The sequence below is a fragment of the Rhinolophus ferrumequinum genome, chromosome 8 (genome assembly GCF_004115265.2).
Source record: "Rhinolophus ferrumequinum isolate MPI-CBG mRhiFer1 chromosome 8, mRhiFer1_v1.p, whole genome shotgun sequence".
Taxonomy (NCBI): Eukaryota; Metazoa; Chordata; class Mammalia; order Chiroptera; family Rhinolophidae; genus Rhinolophus; species Rhinolophus ferrumequinum.
Genome location: NC_046291.1, coordinates 54,110,319 through 54,126,930, shown reverse-complemented (window position 1 = coordinate 54,126,930; position 16,612 = coordinate 54,110,319). Strand labels below are relative to the sequence as shown.

Sequence of the window (16,612 nt, the reverse complement as noted above, 5' to 3'; positions counted from 1 at the left end):
TATGCCTAAGAGTGGACTTGCTGGGTCAGTGGTAAGTAACTGTTTAATTGTTTGAGGAAATACCAGACCCTTTACTAAAGAAGCTTCAGCATTTTGCATTCCTAGTACAAGCAGTATGTGAGAGTTCCAATTTCTCTACTGCCTTTTTAGCAGTTGTTATGTCTTTTTGATCATAGCTATCCTTGTTGGTATGAAGTGGCATCTCACTGTAGTTTTGATTTGTCTTTTCCTGATGATTAATGATGTTGAGCATTTTTTCATGTGCTTATTGGCCTTTTATATGTCTTCTTTGGAGGACTCTCCAGATCCTTTGTCTATTTTTTAAATTGCATTGCCTTTTTATTATTGAATTTTAAGAGCTCTTTATATATTGTGAATACTAGACTCATCAGCTATATCATTTGCAAATATTTTCTACCATTCTGTGGGTTGTGGGTTATTTTTTTCTTTTTTTTACTTTTTTAAAAGTGTTCTTTGAAACAAAAGTTTTTAATTTTGATGTAGTCCAGTTTATCAATTTTTTTCTTTTGGTGCTTGTGCTTTTGGTGTCAGATCTATTGCTTAACCAAAGTCACAAAGACGTATGCCTATGTTTTCTTCTAAGGGTTTTATAGTTTTAGCTCTGTTATTAAAGTCTTTGATACATTTTGAGTTAACTTTTACATACGGTGTGAGGTAGTGGTCCAACTTTATTGTTAGTCATGTGAATGTTTCTTGAAGTTTTTATAGAACTTGCCTAGTCAACCATCTGGGCTCATTTTTTATTTTTTGGTCTGTAATTTAAAACTCCTGATTCACTTTCTTTAAAGTGAATTTTTATTTCTTTTTGAGAGGGATTGTCAAGTTATATTTCTTGACAAAATCTTCTATTTTGTCTTAAGTATATAACCAATAATTTAAAAATTCTATCTGCCTTTCTGATTCCTATTATTTATTTGTATTTGCAGTTTCTTATTCTTGATTAGTCTTATCAGGGGACTGCCAGATTTACTATTTTTTGAACAACAAACTTTTGATTTTGTTGTTTCTTTTTTCCACTGTTTTCTATTTCATTCTTTTTTCCTTTATTATTTGTTATGATCTTTCAACTTAGAATTTTTGCTCTTTTCTTAAATGCTTAGTTTTTGATTTTTTTTTTAAACATGCAGTTAAGGCTATGAATTTCCTTCCAAGTACTGCTTTAGTTGTATCCCACAATTTTTTATATAGTTCAGGTTCTAAATATTTAAAAATTCCTATTTTGATTATAGTGACCTATGAATTTCTAAGAACATAGTGTTTTAAAATGTCTGCATATCTGGAGTTTGTGTTATTTTTTTAGTTGATTTCTAGTTTTATTTGCTTTGTGACAAGTGCTTGTGGTCCCGTATATTATCATGTTTCCCCAAAAATAAGACCTAGCCGGACAATCAGCTCTAATGTTTCTTTTGGAACAAAAATTAATATGACCTGGTATTATATTATATTATATGTGGTATTATATTGTATATATTATATGTATTATATTTTATTATATTATGTTATGTTATATACCCAGTCTTATAGTAGAATAAGACTGGGTCTTATATTAATTTTTGCTCCAAAAGACGCAGAAGAACCAATTGCCTGGCTAGGTCTTATTTTCAGGTAAACACAGTAGTTCTTTTGATATTTGTTGTGATTTGCTTAGCAGCGTATTATTTTGTTAATTTTTATAAATGTTCTAAATGTACTTAAAATTATGTGTGTTCTCTAATTATAGGATGCTCTTTATTTGTTTGTGGTTCAAGCTTCAAAATCCTTACCAATTTTTTTTTCCTGGGCTTTCTGTTAGACAGAAGTATGTTAATATCTTCTATTATTGTTATAGATTTGTCAGTTTTTCTATGTAATCTCTTCAATTTTGCTTTTTTTGTGTTGAGTCTGCTGTTACTGCATACAAGTTCGTACTTATTATCTTCTTGGGGGAGCCTGTTGTTTTTCCATCATAGAAGACTCAGGCAAACTTTCTTATTTCTCCGTGTGAGTCATCCTTTCATTGAGAGTAAAGCTCTTTAAAGATCTCAGCTTTATGTGGGATCTCAGTTCCATCTCTAAGCCTTGTGTGAGCCCAAGACCTTGAGATCTGCCTGCTCAAGGACATTAAAACCATTGGAAAACACAGTGTTAGTGCTTGTTGTTAATTCCTTTTTTTTTTTTTTTTTTGGTGGTACCTGGGAGAAATCCACTTTCTTTTTTTGTGACTTCAAATATGCATTTAAAATACTATATTTTATATTTTGTCCAGCTTTCCCATCTGTAGTGGGAGAATTTTTAGGTTATCGATTTTGTTCAAATTGTTGCAACTGGAAATTTCTTTACTTTGTATTCTTTCTGTTTGTTTTCCTTTAACATTTTCCTATTCATATTTCTTTCTAGTTTTCAACTCTACTTATTTTTATCCACTATGAAAGGAAATAGAAATATTCATTGTGGAGAGGATAGATCCATTTGTCATTTTTGAGCACTGTGATTAAAAATAATACTGCATAGAAAAATGTGACAAAAATTAATGTCTATAAATCACTATTTAAACTACAATTTAATCTTGAGTCTATCATCTGATTTTAGTTTTGTTTTATTTTTCCAGTTTAAAACAGAGTGGAAAATTCCCTGGAAATCCCTGGCCTCCCTATAAGAAAAGGACACCACTCCATCCCAGCTATAAAGGTCTCATGAGACTTTTGCACTGTAAAACTTTACACATTGTGCTATTCACTCTGCTTTACAAGGTACAGTAGTAATTTGAATAGAAGGACTCAGAATTTATTTCCGTAATTTTCAAATAATAATGCTAAAGGATAGTATTTACATAAAAGTACCATTTATAACGCAAACTGTATTTATATATTTAAGATGTATGAGGATACGTCATAATCACATATATGTGAATTCTAAGTTGAAAATAATGGAATAGCTATGCCACTCTTTGTGGGAAACTATTCATGTTATCCAGTTTCAGATAGGAGTATTTATTTATGGCTTCTGTAGAATACAAAGTGAAATACTGTGGGATTACAGGAGGAATGGGATGAACAACAGGGACCAAAGAACCACCAGAATCCACTAAAAGGATAAAACTAGTGGCAATCACGGGGGCCAGTGACGCTGTGTTTAGGATTGTTCTCTTGGTTTTTTAACTTTTATCAGGAATGTGACATGGAGGGATTTGAGTGGGTTCCCATGCGATAGCATTAAGAATTTGCTTTGCTTGAATACCTTAGAAACTCAAAACATGATGCTTTTATTTTCTTGTTACCTGGAATTTGTTTTATCTTGGGTCTTTTCATACAGAACTGACTTATTATTTGGCTAATGTTAATTGTGTACTCAAAAATTGTATACATAGTATTGTAGAGTGTGTGTGTATATATATATATATATATACACATATATATATAGCAAGCATATTTGTGATCTGGTCTAGATAAGAGATTAACAGACAAAAGACCTATACTCATGTTATATAGATAAAATAGCTATAGACATCTATAAAGTAATTATAGACATGATAAACATACAGTTTAATACAAAGAAAAACTAATGTTTCTTCTTCCTAATTATTATTTGAAATATTAAAAGACATAAAAAGAAAAGTAAGCATATTTGTTAAGCAAATTTCCAATTACTACATGTATATTTTTAATTACTTAAGAAAATATACACTAAACTTAGTTAAGTAGACACTTTAGGTTTTTTCTTAATGTTTGCTATGTAAATTAAATAATGCTTTTAGATTTCTGTACTCCCCAATTCTTTTCAACTCTTGCCTTATGATCAATTTTTCATTTTATTCGTAAAAGTTACTCCTGTTAATATTTCAGACATGTGTCTCAAAAACTATCTTGAATGGTTTATTTTCATTAATTCCCAAGAGGATTATTCAGTAAAATGATTTTTTCTTCATTAAAAAAAGTGGAATATTTTTCTTACTGAAAAGATTATTTGTACTTATTTATAAATAACAGACATTTTTTTGAATGTTTATTTAGTCCCGGATTTTCTTTCAAATGCTTTAATTAGACTTATATACATTACTTTGTTTAATTCTAGCAAAAATTGGAGTGAAAGTTCTGTTATTATTCCCATTTTTCAGATGATTATTGAGTTTTAGAGGTTAAATAACTAGTTCAGATGGTAAAGCTGAGTACTGTTATAATTAATAAGTCAATAATTCATGATTTAAAAATTAAGAAAAGACTTACTGCAAACAATTTATGTTCCGCTTATAGTTTCCAATGTAAAATTAGTATTTTGTCAAAAACAGAAAGGCAATCTTTTAGTTGTTACAACATTATTATGAACAAATTTTTAAAAGTCTGAACTTTATAATAGCTTTCCTTACTTTAATAATAATAGGAAAAATCTTCTCTAATTGACATTGCAGTGGCAAATCAACTTTCAAAAAATCAATGTCAGTAAACCATTTGATCTTCTGCCATGTTGAATGTTATAAACATTAAGATAGAATGTGTTAATAAAACTTTCCAGAAAACTCTTTCTTTTGCAGTACCTAATAAAACAATTCCTTCCCTTGGCTTTTAAGTTACTCATTTGAACCTGTAAAATATAATGTCACAGGATTTTAAGCCAAAATTATTTTAATGTCGCTGGTAATGTTCTATTTATCAAAAGGAGGCAGTATAGTAATGATAGGCAATAGTTAGGGGTCTGAAAACTGTTTTCCAGTGTTGCTTACACTAGTTGGGTGTGTGGCTGGCTGAGCCTTGGTTTACTCTCTGTAAATAGTGGATCTGAAGGGATGACCTCGGTTGCCCAGCTTCAGCCCCTTCCTGCTGTTCTCTTGCTCCTTCCAGCGTCCTCACCACCTACCTACTGTTTGTTGAACACCATTGCTAGGTACTATACCAAGCAAATCACAGATATTCACTCATGTAATTTTCACAATTCTGGACTATAATTCCAGTCTTAAAGATGAGAAAACTAAGGCCAGTGTGTGTTGCTCAAGATCAAATAGCTAGATATATACAGAGTTTATATAAAAATAAGATTTTAAAAAAGGTTTTGAAAGGCTACAGGCTCCTCACCACTGTGCCACAAAAAGATGAATGAAAAAAGCCTTCTCAGTAGTCAAAATAATCATTAGAAAGTCAGTGAATTGAAAGTCTTTATTCTTTAGTCACAGTAGATTAGCTTTTAAGTGACTAAGTCCTTTTGAGTCCCCTCAGCCATTTCGGCAGTTTCTATTAGGTTCAGCCTAGACTGTCCTCGTTTTCCTTCTCTGCAATCTCACCCACAGCTGACCATGCTACTCCCTGTAGAACCTCTTCCTCTTATCCCTTCCATTGTTTGGCCAGATGGCTTTTTTATAACGAGGACAAAATGATACCTGCCAGTCCATTCCGGTTAGTGGTGTGTTGTATCATACTGAATGGGTGATTGGTATAGGTTAGTCCTGAAATCCTGCATAAGATGTATAAGGCTTATATTGTGTAGAAGGTCAGATTTATTGGTTTCCTGTAGAAGGTCAGATTTATTGGTTTCCTCAGAGAAACTTCTCTCCTAACTATTTGCTTTTGTTTTTCCTTTCTCACCCATACAAACCACACACTAACATACACATTTACATAACTGCACAAAATACTCAGGCTCAGAACTTTAATTTTAGAGACAGATTTCAAGAACATCAATGCTCCATAAACATTTATTGTGCTCCCAGTTATATGCCAGGTGCTATACTAAACACATTTGCATGAATTGTCCTATTTAAAAAACTTATTTATCTGGTATCCTTATCATCAGGAGAAGAGTGTCAACAAATTAGGATATAAAATATTCTTGTTAAATTATTTTCTTAGATATTAGTATATTTATAATGATTTTAGTGGTCCATTTAATGTATTAACCTTTAGGAAATCAGCATACCCTTATTTTTGGATATTAACGTAAATTACTATATAATTTTGCAAGGGACCCTGTATTTTTGGTTTTAGTTTGTCTTTTCACCAAGATGTAGCTTTATTTACATATCTGATCATGTTATATATTTACACACACACGCACATGCACACATGTTTATTTTCATAACATTAAAATGTTTTTGGATATTTAAATAAAATATTTTTTATGGAAAAAGTAGTTATAAGGCATTTCCCCCCCTTTTTAAAGATATTGATGGATCATCAAAATCTGTCAGAACATGTACTCTGCATGGTTTTATATCTGATTGAACTGGGACTTGAAAATTCAGCTGATGAGGAATCAGATGAAGAGGTAAGTAGTTGCTTGTATTTTTAAATATTAAAGTTTAAAACATGCCTCAATAAATGTAGTATATCATCTCAAAATGTATTTATGGACTCATCATACTCATATGAGATCTTCTTAAGAACTACTGAAACAGGCTTTTTTTAAATCTTTAAATCCGTATGTTCTTTTAGAGGTTTCACTGATACATTAAATTCTACTTATGGAATTATTGAGTTTGAAATTTATAAATCCATAATATATAGATCTAAGAAAACTAGTTAATGTATTTTGGTGTTATGCTAATAGCATTCATTACTGATAATTGTTAGGAGTTCAGTCTAGAAATTTTAATAATTTGATTAGGGATTGCTTTTTTTTTTTTTAAGGTCCCTTTTTTGCCTTTTTATTACAGATTTTTAAAAACTTTTTTTTTGTAATTACAGAAACAATGTACATTGCTGTTTAAGAAGCCAAGTTATACAGAAAATATGAAAAGTCACTCATAATTAGGGATTGTTTTTGAGTAGCAAATTTTTTTATATAAGATTTAAAATTAGTGGAGTAAATACTGTTTTATGGGAGCATATTTAAAGTACTTATGTATACAAGTTAATATGTTTCAGGACTTCAGAAATATCATTTCGTAATAGCAATTGTTACTACAAATTGATTTTCGGAGCATAAGATCTTTTTAACCCGTCTCTCCAAAAAGACAAAATACTACCAAACATAATAGCAAAAAACAAACAAAAAAGAGTTGGCAGTCCTTTGTAGTCAAAGTTGAATTAACATTTTTTCATAGATAGCAAAGGATCATTAAGATTCCTCTAAAACTAGCTCAGACTTTTTGTTGTTTTTTTACATGTTCTTCCACAATTAGTCCAAATTAGTATTATTTGGCTATATTATGAATTATTACTAATGTGTGATGACAAATTTTCTGTACTGTTCAGTATTTCCAGATTAAAAAATGTCTCTTTTTTTCAGGAGAAATTTAGCTGAGTTCCATTGAACTTACTCATTTTAGTATTGAGAAATTTATCTTGTATTTTGTGTTTGAATTTGGTTTTATTAGCACTTTATAATTTGTGGTTGAGGCTGTAGGGATTCAAGAATTATAGGAAGTGGATGATTTTGGGGGGCTTGTTACATCTTTATTGTACCATAGACCTGGCTTGACAAGGTTTGATATTTATTATGTTTATGTTTTAGGCATCAGTGTGTGGACCAGAACGTTGTCATGACAGTTGGTTTCCTGGCAGTAATTTAGTATCCAACATGAGACACTTTATAAACTATGTTAGAGTGAGAGTTCCAGAGACTGCTCCTGAAGTGAAGAGAGATTCATCTGCAAGTACCAGCTCTGATAGCTTGGGTTCTTTACATGTAAGTGTAGAAGAGAGAAAGAAAAAAGGAAAGACTTTATGTTATGTTGGAATATATTGTTTAGATCATCCCGTGATACCCAAAAGAAAAATAAATGTGGTTGTAGATAACTTTAAATTGTCTTTGATTTCCTCTGATATATTTAAGCAATTTCTGCCTCACCTGTCTTTTTCCTTTAATCTGCCAGAGTTCACGACGGCCTAAAGTTCTTCAAAGAGAGGTAGATGTATATGATATTTGCATTAACTGGCAATATGGCTTTAACTGGAAATGGGGAAAAACACTGAAGTATTTGTATGTGTATGTTTAATTAATGTGGTTAAATTTAGAAAAGTGTTTCTCTAATGTATGTGTGTGTGATTTTATATAGTGATTTAGGCTTAGTTTTAAAGAAAATTCAAATTATTGAACCTAAAAAATAATACTGAGTATTTAATAGTGGGTTTTTCTTAGTAGTGTTAGAAGTATTTTAGAGCAATTATAAGCAGCACATTTGGGTCTGTTTGCATTTAGCATTGTTACTAACATCTTAAAAATAAATGTTTTCTAAATCAAAATAAATTTTAATCTGTAATTGCTGGCAGCATGCCCATTTACATTTTTTTATTGTTTGCTCCTATGGCAATTAATTAACTTTGATGAAATAAGCCCAGAAATCTTAAACTTCATATATTGTGTATTTGGAGTCATTTTGAAAATCAGCTCTCTCATTGCATGTAGCTTAATTAATTTTTAAAAAGCAGAAATGAAATGTCTTGAAATGACATGCCAAATAACCAAACTTAAGCATCTCTTATCCCTGCAATCTATATTTTTGTGAGTAGAGAACATTGAATCAGACATTTCTCATCATAGAGTCCATTTTTAGGAGCTTTCTTTGCCTTTGACAGTATGTTTTTGCTGTAAACATCATAAAGAATTTTGATTAAAATATTGGAATCTCTATAAGAATCAGCTTTTGCCTCTAATGCTGGTAGAGAGAGTACTTTGAAAAACAGCTTGGATGTTGAAAAATAGTGTAACTGTAATTTACCTCATAAAAGCTCAGCTGATATTGGAGCATCCTTTTTATATTCTTGCTTTAAAAAATTAATGAAATCCATTAAGCTAACTTGTATTTTAATTAAAAGATGATTTCTAAGAGTCCTAATGCAATATGACTGCTTTAGCATAAAGGCTATTTAGAAAATAAATTATTGAGAAAAATAGTTTAAAAATATTCAAATAAATTACAGTGATATTCAAATATGAAACAGATCAATTTGATTTTTCATCTTTATATTTCATCTTAGTAACTTTGAGCACATATGTTAGAAGTAATTTTCAAACTTTTGAAGTTCCTTAAAAATGAAATTAATTAGTTCAGATTCATTAAATTGAAAATAATTATAATTTTAATTGTAAATTATAATTATAATTTCTTAACTAGAAAATGTAGCGAGCAGTCTTCTAAAAGTAAAGAGTATAGTATTCTTGAATGTTGGATAGAATAGCTTTTCTTCCTTTAAATTGATGAGGAACTTAGTTTATGATTTGTCTTCATTATGATTATAGATACTACTCAAGTTTTGTCTATTTTCTCTGGTAGATAGGCCTAGGAGGTTATAAAAGAGGTGTTACCATGGATAATCTCTTTCTCCTCATTGTTTTCAGATTGAGTGGGACTAACTAAGTATATTTGCGAAAGAGGTGAAGGGACAGGTTTCCTTAAAGAGAGGATCTACTGAATAAGTACTTGGTTGAAACTTGGAACATTCCCTTTGGAAAATGTGGTACTAGTACGTGTTTAAGCTTGACACTGGATAACTTCTCTTGATTTCTTTCTCTTTTTTTAATGGTAGAATTCTGGTACTGCTCAAGTTTTCAGCTTAGTAGCAGAGCGTAGAAAGAAGTTTCAGGAGATCATCAATCGCAGTAACAGTGAAGCAAATCAGGTGGTTCGTCCCAAAACTTCAAGTAAATGGTCTGCTCCTGGTTCAGCTCTACAGTTAACTACAGCCATTTTGGAAATTAAAGAAAGCATATTGTCTTTGCTAATTAAACTTCACCACAAACTCTCAGGAAAACAAAACTCGTACTATCCTCCTTGGCTTGATGACATAGAAATTTTAATCCAACCAGAAATTCCTAAATATAGTCATGGAGATGGTATAACTGCAGTAGAAAGAATTTTACTGAAAGCTGCATTGCAAAGCAGAATGAACAAACGCATCATTGAAGAGATATGTAGAAAAGTGACCCCTCCTGTCCCGCCCAAAAAAATCACTGCAGCAGAGAAGAAAACATTGGACAAAGAAGAAAGGTAATTTTTTATTTTTAATCTTTCAAACATGTATGGTACAGTTGAAGATTTGATATATCTTCCTTTTTGGCCATCTGACGTGAATCACCTGGATGCTTAGCATCTATAATTATAGCTGATTCGTTTGTAAGATAATTAGAAGCAAACATGGGCAGTGCTTGTGTGTGTAGTATCTTGAGTTAGTTGGGGGTGAGAAGGTGAGAGTTTCTGACCCCAGCTTTGATGCTGTCCTAAACTTGTAGGCCTCTTTGGAAAAATTACTACTTCTGTTACTATTGTGGGGATCGAATAATTTTCCTGCTGTTTTCAAAAACCGTTATCAATTCAGCTTTAAATGAGAACAGAAAATTTAAAAAAATATTTTAAATGTTTCTCAAAAATCTGTTTTAGTTCCTTTTGGTCCTTTTCAATGTTTCCAATATATGATCACTAATTGTTAAATAATTTATTAAAGCATACTTATGGTTCTAGCTTTTGGAACTTTAGATTTTTTTTATTTGTTGTTAAATCATAGTATAGTATTAATAAGTTGTTAAAAAATCTTTCTTGGATGGTGTTCCTGTTTATCAAGATTAGGGAGGATAAGAGGAGGCTTAGCAGTAAAATTGATATGCTCAATTTTGTGCATTACTGAGTTTAAGGGGAAGACATCCAGCTGAAGATGTCCAGTGAAGTACAGATCAAAAAATACGGTGAATGTTTAAATTAAAAATTTTATTTCAGTAAAAGACACATTGCCATTAATTCCCTTCAAAATACTCTCCCTTGCTTCAAACACACTTATTCCATTGTTCTTGCCACTTTCTGAAGCAGTTCTGGAAGTCCTCTTTCATGAGTGTCTTTAGTTGTGCTGTTGTGGCTGCCTTGATGTCCTGAATCATTTTGACTTTGGGGAAGAGCCAGAAGTTGCATGGTGCCAGATCCGGTGAATAAGGTGGATGAGGACACACTGTAATGTTTTTATTTGACAGAAATTGCCGTATGCCAGAAACAATGTGTGACACAGAGTGTTGCCATGATGGAGGATGATTTACAGCACACTTTAAAACACACCTTCTCTCAACCGTAGCTCATACACGACTGACTGCGCTGAACAAATTGAAATTTGTGACACACTAAGGTTTGACGTGCCCCTTTGCTGCTTCCTGTATCGAGAATCCCTGTCTTTCTGTTGGATGGCACTCAGCAGCAGTCTTCACTGTATTTTTTGATCACAACAGAAAGGTTCCCCTGGGATGGCAAATTCTGTCAAAAGAGGACTTCCAGAACTGCTTCAGAAAGTGGCAAGAATGATGGGATAAGTGTGTTCAAAGTGAGGGGTATTAATGGCAATGTGTCTTTTACTGAAATACATATTTTTTTATTGAAACGTTCACCATATTGTTTGATCACACCTCATATAAGTCACCTTTTAATCTTTTTCTTCTCCCTCTTCTCTTGCTTTAAATTAATATTTTAACCTTCCCTTAACTGGAGGTAAGATTTTATGCTCACTAGTGTTGTTAGCATCCTCAAATCTAGGGAAGCCTATCTTATTACTTTATTAGTTTACTTTTTCTATTCTTATGTTATAGTCTTGTTGTATTTTGTGTGTGTGTGTGTGTGTGTGTGTGTGTGTGTGTGTGTGTGTTAACCAGCTTCAAATTAAAATACTCTGTGGAAGTAGATAACGAATAAGTAATAGAATATAATTAATACAGAGGAATATTCATGCTTAGGTTCGGAATATAGTTTTATTCTTTATATTTGAGACTCTTTCAAATTCTTCTACTTCAAAAACACTAAACTAAACTTGGAATATTTCTGAGTAGAAACTGGGACAGTTCCTGGCTTCTGTTCATTCTCTATTAGGAGAGACCTATTCTAAAGGTAAGAGTAAATCAGACTATTCTTATCTTTTAGAGTCTGTTCATATGTAAACATCATAGCTTCTTTTAGCAACTAGTTTGCTATTATTTGTGCCTCAGGTTAAATTGTGAGCTCTTTGCTAAAAAAAACTCTTCTTGCTCTTGCTACCAGTTTACATATGCTTAGGAAATTGTATTGTTGGAAATCCAAATTTTCTATCTAATTATTATTTCACATTTTAAAATAAATCATGGATTTTATTTTTATTTAAGCCAGTGATTTTCAAACCATTTTAAAGCAGTGGAATCCTTTTACGGACAATTTTATATGAAATTTAATACATAGTTCAGAAAATTCGTTCTCAACTGTGTGCCAAGGCCTTTTTATACATTATGTACTCCTGAAAGATAGTAGGTAAGTCTTTAGCACGCCTGGTACTTATCACTTTATTTCTGTTTAATCTAGGCGACAAAAGGCTAGAGAGAGGCAGCAGAAATTGCTTGCAGAGTTTGCTTCACGACAGAAAAGCTTCATGGAAACTGCAATGGATGTTGGTAAGTCAAAATTTATTAATTTAGAACTCTCATAAATATAGTTACTACGTTAGGGGTTAGCTAATCTAATCTTCTACCAGTTTTAAACATTACAGATAGGTGATTTCTGATTTATTTATTAAAACAATAATGTAATAGAGGATCAGACCTTTATTATAGGCAGTCCATTCTATTGTTGAGTAGCTGCAGTTGTTAGAAAGTTCTTCCTGATGATAGCAATGAAGTATCCTCCCACTGTTCTCTTCTGTTAAACTATCCTTTTAGGTTTGTGAGATTCATCAGTATGCATTTATTTATTTTGATTTTTTTCCTGTGAAGATATCCGAAGATCCTTAAAATAGTTTTCAGATACTTTTAGTGCCTTCTCCTTCTGCCACCTCTTCAGTATTTCTTAAGTCAGGTGTACTTCTCACTTCATTAGGATTAGCATTGGCATTTATACAATGAGAGGCAATGCCATTTTCCTGTGTCATGGTAGATTTCTATGAATAATCTTTTACAAACATTGGAGAAATAAATTAAATCTTAATAAATCTTAGTCTTTAGTTAACCAGGATACTCCCTTCCCTAATTCTTGCATTCCAGCGATTTTTTTTTAAACAAAAATGCTGAAAGAAAATAAAGTCATGCATTTAGTTGAAATATATACACATATGTGTATTTAAACAAGCACATACATTCTCATGCACTTCTTTGCACGTAAGCATTGTATATAACCAATGTCCGGAGAGGTGTGTAGAGGAGGTCAGTCCAGATTTAGCATAGTGTCTCCTAAACCATCAACAGTGGATTTTATGTTCAGGATCTATCTTGGATATAAAGAATACTTAAATTCTGTTTATTGAATTAGCTTTGTATCAGTTGACTTATATGAAAGATGAAGGTTTAGTTGATTGACATTACTTTCCTTGTCTCCATCTCTTCTTCTTTTACTTCTTCTTTCCAAATATTGACAATTATATTTTTTGTTTTTTACATATTAAATATAAGTATCTATCAATTGTTGTATCTATAAGCAGTTTCTTCATACCCCTTTATATAAAATGTACTAATAAGCACCTCTATCTTTCCTTTTATTTTTCCTTATCTCTACCTTCACCCATTTGTAAGTTACTTGTTTACTTTTAAATTTTCGAGGTTGCTAACATTTTGTTTTGCAGTTACAATCAAGTGTTTCATCCAAAGGTTGACTAAAAATTGAAAAATTAATATGACTTTTTGAATGTTGTTGAGTACAGGGCTTAGTAGTGTGTTAGAATTCATTTACTTTTTTTGAGTCCAGTGGTCTGACTCCTAGACACTGTAAGGAGACTGTATTTAGTATAGAGCCTCTTTTTTTTCTTTTAAGGTTTGTATTAAAATATAGCTAACATACAACATTATATTGGTTTCAGGTGTACACCATAGTTTTTCAACATTTATCTACCTAAAGAAGTGATCACCATGGTAACTAGCAACCATCTGACACTGTATCGCACTATGACAATGTCATTGGCTGTATTCCCCGTGCTGCATGTTATAGCCGCGTGACTTACGTTGACCTCTTATTCCCGTTCACCTCCCCCCTTTTTAAAAACTTTCAATTGCAGTTGACATTCAATATTATATTAATTCCAAGGGTACAGCATAGTGGTTAGACATTTGTATAATTTAAGAAGTGACCCCCCTGATTAGTCTAGTACCCACCTGGCACTGTACATAGTTATTACCATATTACTTACTATATTCCCTATGTTTTATTTACATCCCTATAATTGTTTTGTAACTACCAATTTGTACTTCTTAATCTCTTCACTTTTTTCACCCTGCCCCCCAACCCACCTCCCATCTGGCAACCATCAAAATGTTCTCTGTATCTATGAGTTTGTTTCTGTTTTGTTTGTTTGTTTATTTTCTTTAGATTCCACGTGTAAGTGAAATCACATTGCATCTGTCTTTCTCTGTCTGACATACTCCACTCAGTAGAATACCTTCCAGGTCCATCCATGCTGCTACAGATGACAAGAACGCATTCCCTTCCATGGACGAGCAATATTCCACAGTATATATTACCACCTCCTCTTTATCCATTCTTCCATTGACAGACACCCAGGCTGCCTCCGCATCTTGGCCATTGTAAACACTGCTGCAATGAACATATGGATGCACATGTTCCCTTGAAGTAGCGTTTGGGTTTCTTCGGATAAATACCCAGAAGTGGGATTACTGGGTCCTTCTTTGTCTCTTATTATAGTCTTTGTTTTAAAGTCCACTTTGTGTGGTATAGGTATTGCTACCCAGCCTTTTTTTTCTCTCTTTCTTTTTCATTTTCGTGAAATATCTTTTTCCCATTTCTTTACTTTGAGTCTGTGTGTGTCTTTCTGTCTGAAGTGAGTCTCTTGTGGGCAGCATATGTAAAGGTATTGTTTTCTTACCTATTCAGTCATGCTTTCTTTTGATCGGAACATTTAATCCACTGACATTGAAAGAAATTGTTGCTAGAGATGTAGTTATTGCCATTTTATTATTCATTTTTTAAATCTTTTTTTTTTTTTTGTCTTAAGTCCCTCTAAGATTCCTTGTAATACTGGTTTGGTGGTGAGGAACTCCTTTAGCTTTTTCTTGTCTGGGAAGTTCCTTATCTGTCCTTCGATTCTAAATGATAGCTTTGCTGGGTAGAGTAGTCGTGGTTGTGGGTCCTTGCGTTTTATCACTTTGGATATTTCATGCCACTCCCTTTTGGCCTGCAATATTTCTGTTAAGAAATCAGCAGAGAGTCTTGTGGAAGCTCCTTTGTAGGTAACTGCTTTTCTCTTGTTCTTTTTTTTTTAAGGTTCTTTCTTAGTCTTTATCCTTTGGCATTTTAATTATGATGTGTCTTGTTGTGGGCCTCTTTGGGTTCATCTTGTTTGGGACTCTCTGCACTTCCTGGGCCTGTATGTCTATTTCACCAAGTTAGGGAAGTTTTCAGTCATTACTCATATAGTTTTAATACCTATTAACTAATAATTTATAATAATAATAATAATCCAGTTACAGTGATGTAAATCTGACACTCAGATTTTTTCCCCATGTGTTGCCATTTAAAAGTACAAAAAATTCTTTCTCTTGAAATTTTCTGGTTTAGGAGTTTGACATTTTTCTATAAAGCTAAACTTAGTCTTAACTATGATCTAGCCATCATGCTGTTATGCATTTACCCAATTAATGTAAAAACTTATATCCACACAAAAATCTACACATGAGTGTTTATAGCAGCTTTATTCATAATTGCTCAAAACTGGAAATAGCCAAGATATATTTCAATAGATGAATAAACTGTGGTACATCCATGCAATGGAATACTATTCAGTAATAAAAAGGAATGAACTATAAAAACCATGCAAGGACATAGATAAATCTTAAATACATATTGCTTAGTGAAAGTAGACAGTCTGCAAAGGGTATGTACTGTATATTTCTAATTATACTGTATGATATTTTGGAAAAGGCAAAAATATAGAAAGAGTAAACAAACTAGTGGTTACCAGCACGGGGGAGCAGTGGTGGGCTCAATAGGTGAAACACAGGATTCTTTAAAGCAGCTAAATTACTCTGTGTGATACTGTAAGGTTGGATACATACATAACACTATGCATTTGTCAAAACCCACAGAACTTTACAGCAGAGTGAATCTTAATGTATGCAAACTGAAAAAGTCATTTAGGAGGTTGGAGGTCCCAGGATGGAATACAGAATGTGAGAAGAGAATAACTGTATTACAAATATACCAAAATGATAGAATCAATCATAAATTACCAACAATATATTTTAACTCATTATAGAATATACACAAGCAGTAATTTTCTTCTTTTTTTTAAACAAATTAACCAGGATCTTTTTAGTTTCTTGAAGGAAAAAAGGGACATTAGTATCTGTAATTATTAAACCCTGAATTCAAATAAAAATAACTATGCATGAAAAGAGGTCATCTATTTTATTTTCATCCCTTCAGCACTGTATCACTGTAGAAGACTGTCAAGCCTTATTTAAAAACTAGAAAAGCTGACTTAGCAGCTTCTTTGATGTTGCATGTTGGTATTAGGATTTCCTTGAAGTTTTCATGTGGATGGTGCCAAGACATAAAAAAAAAGGAAAACTATCTTTTCCTTGTATGTGAAGTAGAGTTAATGAAATTCTAGTTCTTTGGCACTTAACATGGGACTGAATTATTTCATGTCAATTTAAGTCAGGTATTTCTCTATTCTCCTTTGAACTTGAGAGCAATCAGACACATATCCTCTTCTCTGTACTAAAATTTTCTTCCTAAAAAAAC

General features: G+C 32.2%; 1 protein-coding gene across 6 annotated transcripts in view; it reads left to right on the top strand.

Annotated features, from left to right (window-relative positions):
* Positions 1-16,612, top strand: part of UBR3 (ubiquitin protein ligase E3 component n-recognin 3) — a 170,511-nt gene that overhangs the window by 84,955 nt on the left and 68,944 nt on the right. For 3 of the 6 annotated variants that reach the window (XM_033111956.1, XM_033111955.1, XM_033111957.1), the window contains exons 20-25: positions 2,609-2,750; positions 6,148-6,252; positions 7,441-7,614; positions 7,802-7,834; positions 9,456-9,916; positions 12,230-12,318. In XM_033111956.1, coding sequence (XP_032967847.1) covers positions 2,609-2,750; positions 6,148-6,252; positions 7,441-7,614; positions 7,802-7,834; positions 9,456-9,916; positions 12,230-12,318 — 1,004 coding nt within the window. The remainder of the gene's footprint in view (positions 1-2,608; positions 2,751-6,147; positions 6,253-7,440; positions 7,615-7,801; positions 7,835-9,455; positions 9,917-12,229; positions 12,319-16,612) is intronic. The other 3 variants (XM_033111960.1, XM_033111959.1, XM_033111958.1) reach the window with 1 other exon arrangement.